We start from the raw sequence: 21,852 nt of genomic DNA, 5'->3' as shown, positions 1-21,852 counted from the left end.
GTGGTCACTAAAACACCTCAGCGCGGGGGTTTCCGACAGAGTTTATTTGGTGTGCACTCATCATGCTGTAAAAGCACTTGTAGTCCTTTTCCTGCATTTCACCAAAAGGACTGGGGACTTTATCTGGCATTTAAATTGCCTTTGTGAGCTTTTTGTCCATTTTTCTTTGCATGGTTGAAAACACCAGTGAGGAGTCATGCTTTTTGCAGTTACCTTCACCATAAACAAAAGCATCCTGAGATATAGATGTGTATATAGGGTGGTTTTACTTCACGTGTTCTTTTTTCTTCCCCCACACACTTTTTGCCAGATTTATAAGGGTCCGGACTGGTCGTTCCGCTACACGGGGCTCCAGCTGAACTGCGAATACCGTTTCCGCGTGTGTGCCGTTCGCCAGTGCCAAGAGACAGCGGGTCACCAGGACCTGGTGGGCCCCTACAGCGCACCCGTGCTCTTCATCTCTCAGAGGACTGAACCGCCGGCCAGCACCAACAAGGACACTGTGCAGACCGCAAGGACACAATGGTCACAGAGCGACCAAGTGTGCGCTGCTGTCATCCTCGCACTTTTTGCTATCTTTTCCATTCTGATCGCTGTTATCATTCAGTACTTCGTAATAAAGTGAAGAAAAGAGATTTATTTTAGAACGCTGCCCATTACATTTTACTTTCTCATAATCTAAAAGTAATTCTGTTCTCTTGCTTTTACAAAACCAGGCGTTTAGCACCGGCGTTAGGACTGGTGCGAACCTTTTCAGCCACTCTCAGATGCTTACTGGTAGGTATAGGCTGACACACGTTATTCGAACGCAAGCCACAGAAATACGATCTTTGTTTAATATGCCTTCTTGCAGTACAAACTATACGGGGCAGGCGAGCAGTGTTTAATGAAAAGGGTTTCACCGGTAAACACGAGCGTAAAAATGGTTTCCTGGCCCCCATTTGTAAGGGTTGCGACCATAACAGGGAAGAATGTGTAGATCACATTTAAAACTTACACTAACAAACTTGTGCTGTATACAATATTAATCTGATGCTGTGAAAGCAATTTAGCGCTGTATTTCTACCTCCTCATTTGTCTTAATTATTTGGGAAGCAGGATTTATGCTTAAAAACAGAAGGAGCTTTTCTCAGGCAGCAAATAATAAACTGGATGGAAGAGTTTGCATGAAGGAAGCTTCTTATCTGATAAATGTGGAGTTCTTCACTGCAAGTATATGTTTTCGAAAGACTACGAGGGGGTGGCACAAGTGGTTTATCTTACCCCCAGGATTTGATGTTTACTTAAAAAATGCCTCTTTTACTTCCTATGAATATAGAAGGGAGAGTGTGAGAGAACTTCTTAAACTTATGATTTAAATTGACCAACACATTTCCGAAGTTGACCTTTAATTGGATGAAGTTTATACAGATGTCTGTGCCCTCTGATTTTGGCTAGTTAATAGATATTTTGAGATAAACACCATGACTGAATTTTTGCTGTTTCCCCAACGTTCACTTGCCATATCCACCAGAATCAAGCACTGCCTTTCTTCTGTTTGCTTTTTCTTTCTTTCTTTCTTCCTTTCTTTCTCCCTTTGGGGCACCAAGTCAGAAGACAAAGTGTAGTAACTTGCACCAGGAAACTTAAAGCTGCTTTTTTCTTGAGATCCTAATGTTTAATGTAATGTCTCTTTGGATACTGTACCAAATTGTTGATTGCATGTAGTTAATGTTGCATTAGAGCACTTTGCAGTTGCATAACTCATCAATGTTTTGTGAGCTTGCATTTTTGTGAGTTCTTGGATGACCAGACTGAATTTTATCAAGTATCCCATTGAACATCTTGCTAGATGTCAATGATTGCCAGTGACACAAAGCTTGTAGTGCAACTATCTTTAAAAAACACACACAAAAAAAATCCTTGTCTCATCACACTTATGTTATTTGTTATACACTTTGTAATTAGCTATTTTTAATTTATTTGAGTTACAAGATAGTGGATCATTAATGACTTCTAGTTGTGTTCAGTTTAGCATTTTTAATGGTATTAAACACTTCTGTCAGTCTTAATAATAAAAAAGGAACCTCTGTCTCGTGCTTTGAAGATCTCTGAAGAATTTCTCTTATATTAGAACGGGCATGTATTGTAATTGTTTATACGTCCAATGATCTGTGCTGTAGAATAATGTTGCTGAGTTTCGTTTTTTTAAAAAAAGAAAAAAAGAAATGGCGAAGAACTTGGCCTCCACGTGGCTAGAACGATCTGTCTTTAAAATGTACTGTATGTTTACATTTTCTTTCCAATTTGTCATTTGTACGTATAGGCTGATACCTTCCCACAGGATACCGTGATAACTGATGTTTTCTAGAACCTTCTTAAAAGTGCCATGTTTGGCAGTGCAAATGAGGTTGCGTGTACCAGCCCGGAGATTTCTTACGGTTGAATGTCTAAAACGGTAAGATTTGTTACTACAGTTAATCTGCAGTGACTTATGTTTTTCATAGTAAAATTCAAATGAGCTCCTATTTTTGATAGTCATTTAATAGTGTATTTGCCATTCGAGCCTCAGTGCGTATTACTGCATTGAAGACCGTTTTTAATGTAATCTTAATTTTACCTCATATACTGTACATTCCAAAAATAAATTTAAAAAGAAAAAAAAAAAACCTCTAAACTTTTTAAAACGTTATAGATACACTACCAAACATATCACTTTACAATTGTACAACGTCGGACTCCATGAAGACGAACCTGTATAGTCTGATAGAAAAAATACATAAACTATGTAGCAAAGTATCTTTAAAACTCTGTGGACAATAAAAGTATCCTTCTTTTTGGCTGGTGCTGGTCGGTGCTGTTGGCGGGGCGCGCCGCTGCCCGAGCGCTTGTGCTCCCTCCGGCGGGGGCGATGCGGCCGCTGCCGCCGGGCGGGCGGGGACACCCGGGGCCGCGCTCCCCCGGGGGCTCCGGAGCGGCGGCCCCGCGGGGCGGGCCGGGCGGTACCTGCGGCCCCGAGCCCCCGGGGCGGGGCGGGGGCGGGGGAGCGGCGCTGCCCCCGGCAGGCGCGTCCCCCGGCAGCGGCGGCAGCGCCGGGGGCTGAGACGGCCGCGCTCCCCGGCGGCATGTGGGGCGGCGGGAACGGCAGCGGGGGCGAGTCCTGGCCGTGGCCGCCCTGCGACGAGCGGCTGTGCCTGGCGCTGCCGGTGCGGGTGCTCGTCCCCGTCACGGCCGTCTGCCTGGGGCTCTTCGTGGTCGGCGTGGCGGGCAACGTCCTGACGGTGCTGGTCATCCGCGGCTACCGCGACATGAAGAACACCACCAACCTGTACCTGGGCAGCATGGCCGTCTCTGACCTGCTCATCCTCCTGGGGCTGCCCTTCGACCTCTACCGCCTCTGGCGCTCCCGGCCATGGATCTTCGGGCAGCTGCTGTGCCGCCTCTCCCACTACCTCAGCGAGGGCTGCACCTACTGCACCATCCTGCACATCACTGCCCTCACCGTGGAGCGCTACCTGGCCATCTGCTTCCCCCTCAAGGCCAAGGTGATGGTCACCAAGCGCCGGGTGAAGGCCATCATCGGCATCCTCTGGGCCTTCGCGTTCCTCTCTGCCGGCCCCTTCTTCTTCCTGGTCGACGTGGAGCAGCCCGACAACCACACCGACTTCAGCCGCGAGTGCAAGCCCACCCCACAGGCTGTGGAGTCCGGCCTGCTGGCCACCATGTTCTGGGTCACCACCTCCTACTTTGTCCTGCCTGTCATCTGCCTCAATGTCCTCTACGGCTTAATCGGCCGGGAGCTGTGGCAGAGCAATGCCCGCCTGCGGGGCCCCAACGCGGTTCTCCGGGAGAAGGAGCACCGCCAGACCGTCAAGATCTTGGGTGAGTCCTTCTTCCGTCCCTCCTTGTGCTGGCGGCTCACGGCTGGGGCTGGGAGCGGGGCTGGTCCCACGCAGGGCAGGGATAGCGCAGGAGAACCTCCTAGCCGTGCTGCTGAGCCCTTCTGTGCTCCCGGGGACCGTCACGGCAGTGATTTCACTCCCTCACAGCTGAGGCTTCACCTGGTGTAGCCTTGCACATCCAGCAGCGTGACTGCCTTCTGCAGAACTACCCCTTTTCTGAATTTTACCAGGCAGAACCAAATACAAGGCAGTCTGCAACTCAGTAGTCTCTTCCAGTGGGCAGCAACACCTCTGGGTAGTAAATCTCTGCTTCAGAAAAATAAGTTTGATTTTCTTAGCAGCCTTTTGTAGCTCTCCTAGGAGAAAATCCACTGGTTGACCAAGCAGGCTGAAAAACAGCAGCTTAACCCTTACGAGCCGTTTGCAGGCAAATCACACAATACCAAAGCGCTTCCTGCTGATGCAGGATGCTGTTAATTTTTACTTCGTTTTCTTGGTCATACATTCATTAACCTAGCATCAGGCTCTGCAAAGTTAGAGATCCCAGTCTGCCCTGGGGCTTTAAAGTTTCTAAACAGTGACCAATGTGAAGAAAAAGAAAAAAAACAAAAATCCAATGATTGATTTATGAGTGTAAAACAAAATGCCTTGATTATTTTATTTTCTTTTCTACTTTTAGTGAAGGTTTTAGGGGCTACATGGGAGGCTTCTTCTACCAAGGATGTAATCAGCTGGATAAAAACAGCGTAGCACAAACATAATAAACTAATAAGCCCCAGAGATTACATTTTGCTGACTTATTTGAGGAAGGTATTTACATTGGAATAGAGACAAGGTTTTCCAACAGGAACACCTGTGTCCGTGATCTCCTCGGAACCCACTGAACCAGACCAATTCCCCCTTCTCTCAAAGAGCCAGCAGCACAACGCTTGTGATGGATTTCAGGCATAAACTTGCTTTGGCTATATCCCTTTTATTTAAGCTCCGAGAAACACAAAGGATGCTCTGTAAGTGATTATTTATTTAATTTAGTTGCATTTATAAACAAAAATAATAAAAACTATGGATACAGTAATCTGTTTATTTAATTGTTCCTCATCTGCTCCTGCTAATTCGCCATTGCAAAAGTGTTTTATTTGTGTTGTGCCAAAATGCGAGGCAAGACAACAGCTGGAGTGACTCGGGCTGGAGATCCATCTAGTCCAGTTATTGTCTGGGGATGCGAGCTTCAGTGGAAAACAAAATAATCAATAGACAAACTACACTGTAAGTCTTTATGTTACAAACCATCCCGTTAACAGCAGCGGGAGCTCGGGTGACGGAGGTGCAGCCCCTATGCTGCGGTCTCTTTCAGAGGTGTAGGTATTTTGAAGAACAGCTCTGTAGCGAATGGAGCTGCGGCCACAAACGCAGCTCTTCTTATTCTGAGTTTTGTTGCTGTATCACACACATGGCACAACAGACGTAGTCGAAGGGAATCTTTGTTGTGCCTGATGTTATTATATGGCTGTTACACTGTTAGTTGTTTCCATTTTTCTTGGCAAACTCATGTCATGGTTTAGCTGAAGAATTTACCAGTTACCTTTTAAGCCAAAGAGTAACAATCAGACTTGATGCTATTCCAGTTTCCATGGTTTTCCAACCATTTAAAGTTGTTATTTCTATATATCATTTGTACCAGTTAGAAGAACCTGCAAAATCAGCCATGTAAAATTTAGTTTACTGGCTTGTTCAGTAGTTAACCCGCTCCTTAACTACCGTCTATGTAATTTTGTCTTACAGCTGTGGTGGTTCTGGCCTTTGTAATTTGCTGGCTGCCTTTCCACATCGGCAGGATCATTTTTATAAACACCCAGGACACCGGGATGATGCTGTTCTCCCAGTACTTCAATATATTCGCCCTGCAGCTTTTCTACCTGAGCGCATCCATCAATCCCATCCTCTACAACCTGATTTCAAAGAAGTACAGGGCAGCAGCGTACAGGCTGCTGCTGCCGCACCGAGGGGCGGAAAGGGCTTTCACGGTCACGAAAGACGCCGGTGGCTGCACGGAGAGCAGCGCTAGCACTCGGCACGAATACGCCACCAGCCTCTGAGACCGCAGCCCGCGCTTCTGCAGGCTTTCTCTGCAATGGAGAGGATCTTCCTTTTCACAGGAGAGTCACAAAAGGATGGATATTTGTCAGGGCATGTGGTATTTCTAACCGTTTGTATTCTGGAATACTTATATTTTTGTTAACAGAACAAGCGGAGACCATGAAGTGGTGGGAATGATGTGCAATGCGTGAAAGATAACTCAATAGGAAAAGCTGGAGTAAATTAGCAGTAAAACTGTGGTTTCAATTTATTACATGTTGCTCATGGCATATGTATTCTGTGCAAACTATAGCATTTTCTAAAAATCTTCACATTGGGGACTGCAAAAGAGGAGGGAGTTTGAGGGAGCAGCTCTGCTTGGGTACAGAAACGGGTAAAACTCCCAGAAAGCCTTTGCCATTTTAAAATTATTTTCTTATAAATGAGATTTTACAAAACAAGAAGATGGATGCAAAATTAATCACCCACCATCCTGAACAACCTTGGAAGAAGGAGGGAGGGGGTGCATGTGTTTTTAGTACCTGGTGGTGTAATCACAAAGGAAAGTTTCCCAGGCCGTTTCGCTGACTCTTCCTTTGGGAAAGCCTCTCCTCTGCACAGAAGCCTTAAGCCCTTTTGGTCTGACCTATGTGATCAAAGGTCTCTTATACACTAGCAACCAACCCCCTATATCTGTAAGAGTTTAGATATTCCTGATCACTTCCTCATGATAGACCCATAGTGTTTGGTTAATGTTAGTGGTATGTCTCCACTGTGTCATATTATATACTCCACATGCAAATAATATGCTGAGTTAACTCATCTTCCCACAAACGAGACCCATCACTGAATGTGCCAGGCTACACAAAGGCCTTACTGCTACATAATACTGCACTGTGTCCTAAGCCAACTCACTGATTTTGCTCCGCAAAGGCTTTAAAAGACACAACTTAGGAAGAAGAGCTTGTTGTGAGGAAGAGCTGGGAGGAGTCGCAGGACAGGACCAGAAAAATCTGGGCCAGAATCGATGAAGTGGGACTCTACTTACAGGAGCATCACTGGTGTTATGGACATGCTTCTCCTTGGTTGTCTGTTAGCCTTTGTTAATTAATGTGTCTGTGGATCAAAAAAATAACAGTGGTGTTTACTGCAACAGTGTTTGATGCCATGCGAAGGCAGAAATAAATGTCCAGCTCAGACATCTTAAGATCTTAAAACTCAAGCCTTCCCCGGGCTTTAAAAAAATTACCAATTCTCCATTCAACAATCCATAGCTCTAAGTCACTGAATTAAAAACAAACAAACAACAACAAAAACTAAAGTCCTTTAAAAAAAGCCCTATCTCATGGCACACACATTAAGCTTTCTTCTCTTGGCTTCATGCTGAGGGAGAGCAGTTGTTTGAAGGGCTTGGTTTGAGTTGCTTTTGCTGGGTGGGGAGGGATGTGTCATTAAGATGTTATATTATAATAAAAGAACAGCTGGTATTTTGTGTTTGTTTGGACAAGTTATTTTTAACAGCAACGCATGTTGACTGAGGGGAAAAAAAGCTTTGTCACATTGATCCATGGCTGTCGAGCCTCTTCTGCACGCCTGTGCGCTGCTGGTGAAGGCTTTTGCTTCATCACCAGCTACTAAATTGCACTGGGAGGTAAACGCCTGCCCAGCAGAAATTTCCCCAAAAACAGTTGCATAGGTACCATGAGCACAAGCTGCGAGCAGGCAGAAGGAGGGAAATGCTCTAGTGGGGTTCTTGGAAGGTTCCTTTCAACCCAAACTAAATGGTCTGGTTTTCTGCGTAAGTCATTTGTATTCCTGTTATAAATACCCTTTTGCACGCTTAGTGGAATAACACACAGAGCAAACCACCTTGGTGAGCTTGCAGTGCCTTTTTGTTAAGGCCTTGTCACCACCAGAACAAAGGCTTTGGAAATCAATGGAGTTTGGGGAGTTTCCTCAGAATTAACCAGGCATGGCTGTCTCCAGCAGTTGGTACTGGATTGTGTAAAGAGAGGTAATGTAAACAAAATAATAGCACTGTCTTATTTATTCCCATGAACTCTGTGTTCAGATGCAGCTGGGCTATCTTTAGAAGAAATATTTCAGAACACTTTCTGAACTGGCTATAAAATATAAGGGAGAATGGGCAAGTGGTGCAGAGCAACTTTGTCAAGCAGAGAGGAAGAAGTGATGGTGTTGACTGGTAATTTTTAAAAGAGAGATAAAATGGGGGGATGTAAAAGAAAAGCACAAAAATAGATTATAAGAAAACATGTCAAGGTACTCTGGTTTTTAAGAGAACATTTAATTACACTGAATGCAAAGGAAGGAAAAATCAGTGATTAGACACAGCCTGTGACTGACCCTGGAGACTTGTTAGAGCATCATTGTGCTTAGGAAGATGTTAAACCAAGTTTGTAAAGCATCTAAACCTGTTCGTTATTTAACACATGAACAGGTGTTTTATTTCCTGGATGGATCAGGAAGAAACTCCTCCTGTGGATCACAGCCTAAAGTGACGGCTCCGTCCCAGCGTCACTGTGGTGCAGGGGGGACCCTCACGAGGTCCCACAGGCTTTGGTGTCGCAGGGTCAGCTTCTCCCGCCCAGGCACCCACGGCCTCAGCAATGCTCGCTCACTGCCTGCCCCACGCTTGCAAAGCTGCCGAACGCTGCAACCAAAAAAAAAAGAGAGAGAGAGAGAGCTGGTAGCTCAAGGGCAAGTTGAGAAAAGACACCCGGCAAATCCATGAAAACCCTTTTCTGGGAGGGAGGCTACATCTGCAAAATCTTACTAGTTTGACACAGGGACATAAAGCTTGTGGAAGCTTTACAGTCTAAACAGTTGTGACAGAGAAAGAGCGATGGGCTCTGATGAATAGATCATTAGTACAAGATCTACCCCTGGCTGCTCGCTTATCCAGCCTCCCGTGAGCCCGCTCTGAAGGACACTGTGGCTGCTGAATAAATATACTGATACCTGCTTTTAAGGCAGCAGTCTGTCACATGTTAGGCTGTCCCTTTCTGCAGCCATAAATAAAGCTGCTGAAGTTACTGGGAATGCATGTTTGCACACTCTGTTAGCTTCAGTTAAGTATTCCCTCCAGTAAGACACAGGTTCACTCTAACAATAGTCAAGTTTTCTCATACTCACGATCCTGGTGTATCAGAAACAGGGAAAGCAGCGGCCACTGCAACAGGCGACACCGGGGCAAGCGCCAGAAAGTCAGACTCTGAAAATCTTCCTGTTTTCTATCTATTCATTAAACAGCTACACGTGGTGCATATAACTCCACAATAATTTGGGGCATGATATTCCCTGGCTCTAACATAACTTTATTCACATTTGCAGTATGCTAACACTATGCCAACACTTCACTTAACATGACTCTAAATTAAGTATGTATTAGACTATCTAAATTAGATAACAGCTATTAGAAATCTATTCTAAAAATGGAATTTCCATTCTAAAACGTATGTGGAAAAGTAGTTGTTGCTTACTGTAAGAACCAGTATTTCTTTCCATTTAACCAGCCCGATTTGCACATGTTGATGCTCATAAGGGAGCCAAAGCACTTTTCACTCCTATAAAGCTGACATGTTGAGATTTATTGCTTATTTCCCAATCAGAAAAAATACACGCATAGGTGTAATGGACTCCTACTCAGTCGCAGGCCATGGTTTCCACTTTTTCCTGTCACCAGAGGGTCTCAGTTTGGAGCACTAAGGGACACAGAAAGAGTTGGGACTCTTATTGGGAGCAGACTGGCCTCCCTGACCTATAATATCTGGTTTAACTCTCAGTGTCACACATTTTGACTTCTTGGATCCACTTTTCTTTCTGAAAAGAAGAATGAAAATAAACATATGTCACTCCAGGAGCTGCCAGTGGACAAACACTCCTTATCCCACCCCACAGCCACCCTAGAGCCTTGGCACGTCCCCTGGGTGCAGCTGGGGACATAACCACAAGGTCAGCATCCAGCACAGGCCGCATCTTCACATCCCAGCCGCCAGCTGGTGCACGAGGAGGTCTCACCTTGCGTCTTGTGCTGCAAGGGGCAGCTGGAGCCTCCTGAGGTGCCTGAGGCTCATTTGGAGGCCCTCGCTCCCCTTCCCTTCCTGGCCAGCACAGCTGAGTTCACCAGTCCCCTTGGCTCCAGAGAAGGGCTGTTTGGCCTCACAGGGATAGTTGTCCTGACTCCCAAACACCATGTAGCTCTGGGTTACCACTTTAATGCCATACATTGAGATATATCAAGAAACTATAGGGCATAATGCAGTTTTAGGGATGATGCTCTGAGACTCCACAAACCCTCTGAGGAATCTTCTGAGAGTAAGGAAATTTCACCTGAGCACAGCCAAAACGTGAGCAGTCCTTAAGCAATTTCTCACACACTTAAATGCAATAGGTCATTTATAACACCATTGTCAGGGAGTCAAAAATCAATAGATGCACTTCAGGTAAGCGGGATAGAACTGAGCACCCTAAAGTGCAGTGAAGAAGATAGATTCCAACCAAGAAATCTGGCAACCCTGGCAGGTGTGGAGGCAGGGAAAAGTTGTGCTCAATCCCCAGCAAAGTTGGTGGGGACTGAGGACTTCAAATAGAAACACTAAATAAAAGTAAACAAAAATTAAAATAAAATATAAATTCACAAGACATGACACAGATCTGTCAGCTTTAAACCAAGTAATTCTTCAGCTTTCGGGCACTTCACAGCTTTGCCCTCTCCTTGCCAGTCACTCTTCTCTGCTTATCCAGAGGCTGACCCTGCTGCCAAGCATCCCATGATGCCTATTTCCATACCCACATTTGCTGCAGGCGAGTAGAGGGAGACCCCACACAACAGTGTTGGTGCCCCAGCCCACTTCCATGGTTGGAGAAAGGTCTCCCCTTAAATGCCCCCAAAGCTAATCATCATCCTTCAAAGTCTCTCCCTAAGAACTCACCTTTCTTGTGGTGCTTATTGAAAATCCTCCAAACCAAAGCCAGAGCTGGGTACAAGTCAGATATCACAGTATCACAGTATGTTTAGGATTGGAAGGGACCTCAAAAGATCATCCAGTCCAATCCCCCTGCTGGAGCAGGAACGCCTAGGTGAGGTCGCACAGGAACATGTCCAGGTAGGTTTTGAATGTCTCCAGAGAAGGAGACTCCACAACCTCCCTGGGCAGCCTGTTCCAGTGCTCTGTCACCCTCACTGAGAAGAAGTTTTTTCTCAAATTTAAGTGGAACCTTTTGTGTTCCAGCTTGATCCCATTACCTGTTGTCCTATCATCGTTTGCCACCGAGAAGAGCCTGGCTCCATCCTCATGGCACTCACCCTTTATATATTTATAAACATTAATGAGGTTGCCCCTCAGTCTCCTCTTCTCCAAACGAAAGAGACTGAGCTCCCTCAGCCTTTCTTCATAAGGAAAATGCTCCACTCCCTTAATCATCTTTGTTGCCCTGCGCTGGACCCTCTCCAGCAGTTCCCTGTCCTTCTGGAACTGAGGGGCCCAGAACTGGACACAATATTCCAGATGTGGTCTCACCAGAGCGGAGTAGAGGGGAAGGAGGACCTCTCTTGATCTACTAACCACCCCCCTTGTAATACACCCCAGGATGCCATTGGCCTTCCTGGCCACAAGGGCACAGTGCTGGCTCATGGTCATCCTGCTGTCCACCAGGACCCCCAGGTCCCTTTCCCCTACACTGCTCTCTAATATGTAATTTCCCAACCTATACTGGAACCTGGGGTTGTTCCTGCCCCAGTATAATGTACTACAACAGTGTCCTAAACCTCATGATTTGTCAATGCCGCTGCAGTTAGCAACAAGGAGCCCAAATTCAGCACAGCCTGAGAGGCATCATCTGGAAATCACTGAAAGCGGTACAGAGAGGCATAAATGCAGGTAAGATGAGAGGGTGTACTTACCTGGAACGGAAGGAGAATCACCACCAGAATACAGCTGCTAGACGAGGCCCTCGGATCCCTCTGGAGGAGGCTGGTGCAAATGCTGTATCACAGATGACAGCCACCCTGGCCAGACCAGGAGATAAAAAGCAGGAAAAGGATAAATACAACTTTTGGATGTTTGGGTTTTTTGATGTTGTTTTGTTTTCAGAACTTGTTTAAGATATCCTACACGACAAGGAGCAGCATGACAGAACACAAGGGAGGGTGGGATCCCAGGCGCCCTCACACCCAGCCCTAGTAGAAGCAAGACACCTCTGTCAATGCTTTCAGAAACTCGGCTTTCGTGTCAGACGACTACAAATGTTTACCTTCCTGCTCAGGGAGTGTCATGAAGCCCACGACAGCTCCACAAGCTTCAGTCCCTGCCTGCTGTTATATCAGGGTACCCACACACTGCGGGACTCTGCAATGTTTCTGCGCTCTGAAGCTCTGCAGAGGTTGCAAAGCAATTCCAGGAAGACTTCGAGCAGCAAAAAAAGCAGCCTGGTTTCTGTTTCTGCCATACTGATTCTGCTGTTCTGCTAAACTGATTATGAAGGGAAGCATAAACCCAACAATTATATAGCTCTCATGCAACAAATTTTGCCCATCTTAACATGAAAATCAGTTCCCTAATCTGAATTTAGTTCTGCTCTTTGTCTGTGCTGTGCAAATACCTCCTAAAGGCAAGCTGTGAAAGAAGAGGATGTCCACAACTACAAAAGAAGAGGAACCTGGAGAGCAGCTGAGTTTCCCCCTCTCCTCCAGCAGCTGAGCAGAGCACAGGGAACATTTTCTTAATCCAGGGGTTCAATTCTGTTGACGCCAAGTCAGGCTGCATTCCCAGCCCCAGAAGTTATTTGAAGCTTGTAGGCATCACCTCTTCTCAGAGCTTCATTCCAACAGACTTCAGCAGAGCCTCCCGGACAAGCCATATCTGTGTCTTAACTCATCCACATCCCCCCAGCATCCTGCTCCTCTGGAGCAAGGCTGTGTGCTGACCACAGCATGAGGGATGGACTGTGCTCGGTCAGGGCAGGAGGGCAGGCTGCCCCGTTTCATCCTCATATGCTCCTTTCCCTCCTTACGTGTTTTCTCCTCACTAACTGATTTGGTCTTTTGCAGCTGTTAGTGAGAAACAACAGATCTTGTCAGGAGTATGTAACAGCCAAAGTCTCAATTTTCTTTTTTTTTTTTCCTTTTTTCAGACACTTCTGGCTTTGTAAAGTGCATGTGTGTGCGAGGAGCAATCTGTCTCCAGGATATCTTTCCATGTGAAAACGTCAAATGCATTCCATTTTAGTCTGGGCTCTAGGAATACTGGATTTATTTCTAAATAGGGAAACAAAATTGAATTATTGCCTCCTTGTCGCCAAAACATGGTACAGAACTGCTGAAGGAAACGTAACAATATGAAAAATTGACAAGTAATCTCTGTTATAGAACGGGAGAAAAATCCAAGCCAGACTGTTTGACTGCATGCATCACTGTATTTTAACTGCTATCCAAAAAGACAGCCTTAGAAGAAATTGGCTCTGTTGGCTTGCAGACTGGAAAAGCAGACGCGGTGCCAGTGTTGTGCTGGGCAACAGCCTTTGGGACAGTCACAGAATCACAAGTTTTATCACACACATGACAGGGAACAATATCCCATGCCTGAGCTCAGGGGAGCTGGACTGTGAACGAATTTGGGTCACAGACCCACAGGGTGGTATGGAGTGCCCAAGACCTTACGCTCACATTGAAGCCACTGGAGCAAACTCCAAGTGGTTGCTGAGCATCCAAAGGACCCCACTAGCACTCAGGACCATTCTGGAGGAACTCTACCACAGCAAAGGGATGCTCACCACCTCACAAAACATGTCTGCTGTGTCTTAGCGGTTGCTGTTTACTAGAAAGTATAACTAGGTGAGCGTTGGACTCCAAGTATCTGTAGGTGACTGCAAAAGCAATTGCTTCCAGGCTGTCAGCACGAACCTGGCCCTGTTAGGGGGAAGAAAGAGGCACCACTGGCTGCATTTGGTGACTGGCATGGAAACAGCCATTCATAACCCAATTACCCCTGGCTCCATGTGCTGCCAGCACAGCCAGCTGCTTCACTCTCGCCTCACAAGGGAAGGACTCGGGCCTACAATTTCCACAACAGGAGATGGAGGGTTTGCGCAGCCGTTTTTGCTGCCTCCACTTTGTGGAGCTGACAGATGCTGTCTTCATTGCCATCAAACTGACTTTTGCACAGTTCCTCATCTTGCTTTTTTCAAAGCAGTGAAAAAGGCAGGGAGTGCTAAAGACAAAGTCTGGCACAGAGACTTAAAGCCCAAGCATTTAGATGAGGTCCCTGGTTCATCTTCCTCCTCTTTACCCTCCCTCCAGCTTGCCCAGGAGGACAAGCCGCAAGAGAAGTGCCTCACCTTCTCATGGTAAAACAAGTATTTCAGAAACTGAAATACTGTGGGCCAAAAGCATTCCCAGGAGCTGAGCCCTCAGGCCCAGATCTCCCACTTCCGTGCTACCATTCTTGGTCTCCACTTGCAGCATGGTCAAAGTGCAGAAACCAGGCTGGGTGACCTCTTGCAGGAGAGCAGGCAGGAGGATGTCCAAGCTTTGTGCCCTGTTACATACAGCCATGCTCAACACCAGACCCTGTACTTAAAGCCTGGATCCTGAGTGTCCAGCAACAACCAGCATGCCAGTACCACCACTGCAGCTACCTGCAAAGATCATGTAAGACCATATGTAGGTGGAAACGGAGAAAACAGTGAAGCACTCTTCTTACAGCCACCTGAAAGACCACTCTTCTACTGCAATCCAGGCACAGCCAACGTGTCCCAGCTCACACCCTGTGAGAGTGGCTGAAAACCCATCACCTTCCCATGGTAACATCTCCAGGGCTGAGTTCTCAGAGGGGCTCCTGCTCTGAGCAGGTTTCCCTGCACAGCATCTCAGCTGTCACAAATCACACTCCTGCCACCATAAGCTCTAAATATTTACCTTTCCACTGTGCGTACTTTAGCATGCTACTTTATAAAGCAAGTACTCTGCCAGCTGTTCTAAGTTCATTTATACAGGTTTTGTTTGTGTGATATCTGGGTTGTTCTCTGTATCAGAGTTATACAAACAGTTTCTTAAAAGAATTTAAACATGCGGAAAATGTTTACCATTTATCCCAGCCACTTCTAAAGGATGAATTTTTATCTTTTCCTGAGCCATAGTTTGTAACATAAAACCCTGTCTTGACATCTTGATGTATAGGAGACCATCAAGTGTTTGTCGGCAATTAAGAAGTTAATTTGTGTTAATTGACATGGTAGATTCAAAGCACAGTGGCAGTATGTCAACAAATTCTTGTATTACTGTTATATCTGCAAAAATGTGTGTATGCACATGCAGTTATCTGAAGGAACCTTACACAGCACTGTGGATTAAATGGATGATACAGGTATAAAGTGCAGTCGGTTAACATGGCTCGGTGAAACAATTCATTACTCAGCTGTTGAACATATAAATTCTGGGCATCTACATCAGCAGCTACCCCAGATAACCTGTGCAGGGGCATGGACACAGGATTAGCCTCTCACTCCCCTGATCTTTCAAAACCTTCATATGAGCCAAAACCAACCACCCTTCTGATACCAGAGCAACACTATGTGTTTACTGTGCCTAAATAAAGACACCCTCACTATACAGCAACATCTACCCTATACAGGTTCCAACAGAGATACACACCAGGCACTGGGATGGCTTCGCGGGAAAGCAGACACATCCGAGTTCGTTGCAGGTAGGAATTAGATCAGTTAAAGAACGAAAGCTATCAGCAAAAGTGGTTTTATTGAAGTAGGATGTTGTAAAAGTAAGACTTAACAAAGTTCAATGGCAAGGTTCACTCTATTATAAAGATAATACTTACTGCAGAGGCCATAATCATGATTCAAAGTTACAAACTTGAAAACTAGTGTGCTATGATACAAGGTTATGTGTGATACTGGTCACTTACCAAAGATCTGCAGTTGGTAAAGGGTCTCTCAACTTCAAGGAGTAACCATGAGAGGTGTCCCAGCTCCAGGGGAGATCACCACCGTGCAGTCAGCTGCTTACAGGAGAGCTAAAAGGCAGCTCCCTCAGGCTGCCACACTGACAGAATACAGTGGTTGGCTCATAGCCAAATTACCTGTGATGAAAAAAGTAGGCATGAGACTCCTTGTACCCACATCTTTGTTCCTTGATAAATGAGTCTTGGTAGAACCACCTGCTATTCATGTGTTAATTGCATGGTCAGTGTTACAGTTTCCAACCTCATATGCTTCAGTGCTCACTATGTCACCTTGTTCCTGAGAAGGCTTTTAGAGAACAGGTTGGAACTAGAGCTCTCAGTGCAGTTATGGCCAAGGTCTGTTCTTCCTTTGGGAGACTGAACCAAACTCCCATGAGTTTGGTCAAGGAGTTGAGCTCATCCATCACAGAGGTGAAATGTGACAACTGTGGAGAAGAGAGCACCAGCAAACCTGACTCTGTAGGTCTGGAGCATCAGAGCTCCCAGATTTACATCCCACTGGAGCATCAAGCTGTGGCAGAGCTGAAATGCAGCAGATGCCCTTGTCCCTAGGTGAAAGCCTATCCTACAAAAAGTACTCGCAACCCCTTCTTAATGCAATGCACTGGAAGGAAGAAATTGCCATCTTGCTTGTAAATTGATTTATTTTCCTCTCTTGTTTTAATTAACATAATTAATTCCTTGTTGTTGGTTTGCTTGATGTCATTTCAGTTATTATTAACATATTTATTCATACTTAACAGACTGATGAGGTTGAAGGATGTATCTGGCTTTGCCTAACAGCAGCACAAAAGCTTTCTTCTAGTGACTTGTCAAAAACATATCACTGGTAGAAACTCCTTAAACATGGCTTGCAGAGATAAAAAGAGAGGCTTTTATTTGCACAGTGCAAAAAAAATAGGAGATATCTCCTATATGAACTGATGGGCCTAGCTGTTACCGTGATGTTTAGTAACTCACTGGTAAAGCTTTCTAAGAGGAAGGAGGGTTTTTTTCAAATCCAGAGGGACAACCAAGGGTCAGAGTGGAACGGCTAGAGATTAATAAAGATCCAAAACCCCAGCAATTTAGCACAGTAAGCTCTTCTTACTAGTTTTGAAACAGATGATTGGCATCGCTGTATATCATTATACTCCACCTAAGTTCCAAGGGTAGGTGCAAAGTCTGGGTGAATGGCAGTGCAGCAAACCATATGTCAGGATCTAAAACCTGTAGTGCACAGGTTCAGAAAGACACTGCAAAGCAGGTAACTGCCATGTAGGAACACATTTTCTCAGCATATCAACCCCAAAAGAGGCAGTGATGAGGAAAGAGACTCTCAGTCCAGATATACCATCAAGATGAGGGTGTAGAACCGTACTGATGATGACACAAGAAGCACCAGAAAAGCCCAGCAAACACTTTTATATTGAAGGGCTGTTAAATTACTCAAGAGGATAAAATCCTTAAGCTCATGAGCCAAGACAATCACACAGCTTTGTAGCACTGAAGGATCACAGGTGCCTTCACAAATGAAAACACTTCAGAGGTCTGAGAACACAAGTGATGTGACAATTTGACCTAGCAACTTCCACAGGACATTTTGGCAGAGTGAGCTTTAGGAATGGGCTTTCTCTCATCTACCAGGTCAAAACACAATATATCAGGGATGAGAGCCTTCCAGGCACTTGGAATGAGAAATTGCAGCAAATGGGTTCACTAAGTAAAGGAGACAGTGGGAGGAGAAGGGTGCTAAGCAATCAGTCACTTGAATTAATTTGGTTTGTACAACACAGGTGCAGGAACAAACTGCCGCTGTTGAGAGAAGCAGTATGTTTTCCAGTAGGTCTGATTCAAGCAGAAAAGGCCCATCCAAAAACTCTTGCCAACCTGTAAAGTGACATACTCTGACGGCAGCTCAGAGGCTAACATGCTGGTTAACTGGAAATGCTGAATACCTTGAACTATATCTAAAAGGGACAGTGAGGCTAAGAACCTCTCTTCCTCATTGTGTTCCTCTACTGTGCTCTTCTCCACTGTCATCCTGCCAAAAGAAGCACATTTAGTCCCTGGGCAGGGATGCTTTCTGCACTAGGGTTAGTGCCATTCACATGCAGACAGGTTTTTAGGTAATCACATGGTCTCTCTTGGCCGTGAATAAGTGTCCTCCTCACACTCCACAGAGATGCTTTTACCAGCTGCCTTCCAGCTTTTAGCTGCAGCTTTTGATGGGAAGCAAACAGGAGCAGCAAATATTTTAGTCCCAGTACACTGAGAGCTTTTAAGTTCAAGATAAGAATTTGATGAAAAAACAGCATAGAACAGGGTATATCTGCAAATCACACTTCTTCCTGTCTTATGAAGAAGACTACTTATGAAGAAGGCAGTTAGCACAACAAGCTAATTGCAACTTCCAGGCCACTGTTACTGTGATTTCCACTTAGTTTGGGCTTGTTGAGCTCCGGAAGCTTCACCTCCATGCCCAGCTGTGAATGGAAGCCCTTAAGCACACAAGTCAAAAAGCTGTGGCCTGAATCAACAAGCTACTGGTGAGATAAGCCGTTTCTCCAACACAGTGGAAAAACCACCACGAAATTTAACAGAGCAGGGAGACTTCTTGCAAGCACTGGTTTGTTTTGGGGATACCAGGAGATGATCATACCGAAAGGTGTTACCCACCAGATTTAGCTTGCTGCAGATCTATTTTAACACAAAATGTCTCTCTTCTGCTTTTGGCGATGATCCGGAGAGATCATTTGGGAGATCGGTAAGTGAAAACGCACACATAATTTTGTAGCCTTTCATAAGGATGAGTTCTAGAAAGGAATTTTTCCAAATCAGAAAAACATTCATCTTGGATAGTCAAGCAATAATCAGTAACTTGCACAGCAAAGGAATCCATTTTAGGCCATCTGGGAAACAAAAGGATGCTCAGAGAGAAGCAATTCATAACCTAATTCACGCTATCACCCAGTTTCTAGGTGTGTTCTGACTTGGAGATTCACAAAAGATTCTGTATTTATTCAGGTCACATCCTCATGAATCCTTTTAGTAACTTTTAGTCCTTTTAGTCTAGATGGTCTAGGACTCACCCCTGAAACTCTTCAAGATAGGATGTTTATAGCCACTGGCTCTGAATTTTTTTTAAGTGACAGAAATTTATGGATTTATCTCCAAAAAAAAATTAGCCACAGAGAAGCTTTTACATACTCAGATACTGAGAAAAAGTGACAGAGTCATTAAACACTCCACCACAGAGGCTCTGGTCAAAACACCCATAGGTCATAGGTAGATGCCTTGGTTTATACAGACCAGGCAGATTTATGAGGCCTAGCAGAGCTTATTAATGATGGCTGATCCCTCTAGACACCTATGGTGAAAGCTGAATAAACTGCCAGAGCACAAGCCTCAAATCCTTTGTAACACTAGTAAGTAGAGAACAGTAGCAGAGGCTCTGGTTCTTGTTCCAGCTGCACCATTTGCAGCTGAGCCATCTCTTGTAGAAAATAACTGTCTGCGACCCCCTTCCAGTTTGGCTGACCCATCCAGGCAGGGAGCTTCAATCTCCTGCCAGAGTAAACACCACCGAACTCTAAAACTGTATCCTTTGCCACTACATGAGATAGCCAGAATTGTTTCCCAGCTAACCACATGTGTTTGGAGAGCCAACACAACCCAAACATCACACTTTTAGCCCAGCTCCCAGGAGCGGGGGGATGAGGCAGCAGGCAAACAATTAATTTTGCATATGCATAAAGTGGTATGTCAGTCTTGGGCTTTTTCCTGCTTCCCTCGCACTTTCATAGCAATACACAAATATTGAATTGTTTTCAGAAGGTAAGATTCCACATACAATTAAACTACCTCTGAGCTAGGTACAAAGAAATTAAAGTATGTTAAACATGGCACTTACACAAACACCCACAACCATTACTTTCAGGGGAGATGACTTTCACAGGCATACTTTTGTTGCATTGTTTCCCTGGCAAAGTGTCCAAACTTTGGGGCAAACTCTTCTGAGACAGGGTGATCCTGTCTCTGCAGTGAAGCCTAGCTGCTCCTGGAGCTCCGTCAAAATGCATCCTCATTTAACATTCCTGAAAACATCACAAGCACAACTTCAGCTGCAGTTCCCAGTCTTTCTCTGAACCATCATTATTTTTTAACAGAGTTCCCAGGGAGGAAAAAAACCCCTTCTGCCCTTAAATTCCACAAGCATCGCTCCAGGAAAATAGTCTCACACCAGAGAAAAAGAAGGGGAGACCCAAGTAGCAAACTAATTAGGGGATGTTAACATCACCTCAGCTGTGCAGATTTGCCTGCTGGTACCTTGTCTGTTCTTCAACTCTCCACAGCATTGTCAAGAGATTTGACCAGCAAAAACAAGGCAAAAAGTTTGAGTGTCCTTCTGTGGGCACTGGGCTCCTTCTGAAAGCTTGTCCTTTGAGATACATTTCCTGGAAAAGGATTTGGGCATTTATTTTTAATGACTGCAACATATAGCTGACACTGTTCTTCTTTTTCTTTACACCAGACTCAGTCCACAGCTCTCTTGGAACTTTATGTACTTCCAGCTGATACCTCAGCCACTTCCAGAAGGAAAGGAAATGTATCACATTTCCTTCATAAACCATTCATTGGTTTTTTACAAATGTACCCAGCTTGTGGATGAAGTAACTCCCTTGTATTAAGTTTCAAAATCTTGAAGCTATTGCACACTACAGCCCTTTTCTAATCAGTAAGAATTATCCAGTTAATTACAAGTCATTCTCTTCCTAGAAGATACTAAATACCACGTCTGGGTATATTCTAATTTAACGTCCATTAACCTGTTAGCCTAGGAACAGAGGCAGTCAAATCCCACTGAACTAACTAGCTTGTCTTTCAGAAGCCAAATGCCTTGATATCCAAGAGGTAAATACACCATTAATTATTGACTCAAATCAAGGCAAAGATTGTTTAAATAAATAAATAAATAAAATTTAAAAAAAACCCCAAACAACAAAACAAAAAACCTCCAGTAACAAAGAAACAGAAAAACCCACCAAACAACCCCAGCCCCTTTACTGCTCTTTTCCAGCCTTTCTTCTCACCATGGCCTTAAATAGTCGAAGCAGCAACCCCAGAACAAGTCTTCCAGAGCATGAACATTGATTCATACACAAAGAGCTTGGTATCACTACTGGCGGCCATCAGCAGAGAGAGCACAGCAGCCACAGCACATATGTTGAGAGATTAAAAAAGGTCCATTTTCATAGACATGGCCTTGCTAATTTTCCTACATGGAGGTAATTGCCATATAATAGATCCGGAAAGTCACAGTTTCTATCAACAAAAGGACACCTGTGGAAGCTCCACTCATTCCCCAGAGGAAACAAGCAGTAAAGGCAGGCTTTTCTGGGGTAACATCTCACTCGAAGAACAGTCACGCTGCAGGAATTCAAGAAAGGAACACGATTTTTCACACACTTAGCCGGAGTAGCTGAGCTAGCAGAACATTTATCAGGGGGCAAGAGAGATGACCCCAACAAACAGAACACCTCACACTGCAAACCACCTGTCTGGCAAGCAGGCTGTAGAAGCAACACCTGTGCTGGGGAGCAGACGCTGGCCCGGCCCGGCCCAGCGACCCTGCTCCCTTGGGTCCCTTTTCTGACCGCGGGCTTGAGGTTTCCTCGGGAGGCCGCCAAGGACCAGGCTGGGGATGAGGGCGAGGGCCAGGGCCACAGAGCTGATGCTCCCCCTGAGGCCGCACCCAGCGGGCAGGAACCACTGCAACAACCCCCACCAAAACCCCAACGTTAAAGCGCCGCTACTGAGAACTCCGCTGGCCAACAACCACCGGCCCGCCTCCTCACAAGCCCCACCCTCTCCCTTCGCTCCCGCTTCCTATTGGCCTGGGCGCCCGCCAGTCACGGCAG

The 21,852-nt window shown here is 45.4% G+C and overlaps 2 protein-coding genes and 1 long non-coding RNA gene across 9 annotated transcripts in view; 2 read left to right on the top strand and 1 right to left on the bottom strand.

Moving 5' to 3' along the window:
• The window catches only part of FNDC3A (fibronectin type III domain containing 3A), a 120,780-nt gene extending 117,961 nt beyond the window's left edge, over positions 1-2,819 (top strand). For all 6 annotated transcript variants that reach the window (XM_065053421.1, XM_065053438.1, XM_065053432.1 and 3 more), the window contains one exon: positions 311-2,819. In XM_065053421.1, the coding sequence (XP_064909493.1) occupies positions 311-625 (315 nt within the window). In that variant the 3' untranslated portion in view covers positions 626-2,819. The remainder of the gene's footprint in view (positions 1-310) is intronic.
• Positions 2,820-2,982: 163 nt separating this feature from the next.
• Positions 2,983-7,444, top strand: MLNR (motilin receptor). The gene is made up of 2 exons (XM_021286896.2): positions 2,983-3,861; positions 5,664-7,444. The coding sequence occupies exons 1-2, from the start codon at positions 3,105-3,107 to the stop codon at positions 5,975-5,977; spliced, it is 1,071 nt and encodes a 356-aa protein (XP_021142571.2). The 5' UTR covers positions 2,983-3,104; the 3' UTR covers positions 5,978-7,444.
• Positions 7,445-8,243: 799 nt separating this feature from the next.
• On the bottom strand, positions 8,244-21,801 carry LOC110358377 (uncharacterized). Of its 2 annotated transcripts, XR_002412768.2 has the most exons (8): positions 21,025-21,764; positions 20,261-20,388; positions 19,845-20,028; positions 18,611-18,747; positions 15,896-16,069; positions 11,881-11,985; positions 9,111-9,797; positions 8,244-8,628 (listed from the first exon to the last, which is right to left on the bottom strand). It is a non-coding gene; the product is annotated as an uncharacterized LOC110358377 (long non-coding RNA). The 2 variants fall into 2 exon arrangements; XR_010470615.1 differs by lacking the exons at positions 18,611-18,747; positions 19,845-20,028; positions 20,261-20,388 and having other exon boundaries at positions 21,489-21,801.
• Between the last annotated feature and the right edge of the window lie 51 nt (positions 21,802-21,852).

This window comes from Columba livia, chromosome 1, assembly GCF_036013475.1.
Source record: "Columba livia isolate bColLiv1 breed racing homer chromosome 1, bColLiv1.pat.W.v2, whole genome shotgun sequence".
In the NCBI taxonomy this organism is placed as follows: domain Eukaryota; kingdom Metazoa; phylum Chordata; class Aves; order Columbiformes; family Columbidae; genus Columba; species Columba livia.
This window is presented reverse-complemented; position numbering and strand designations above follow the sequence as displayed.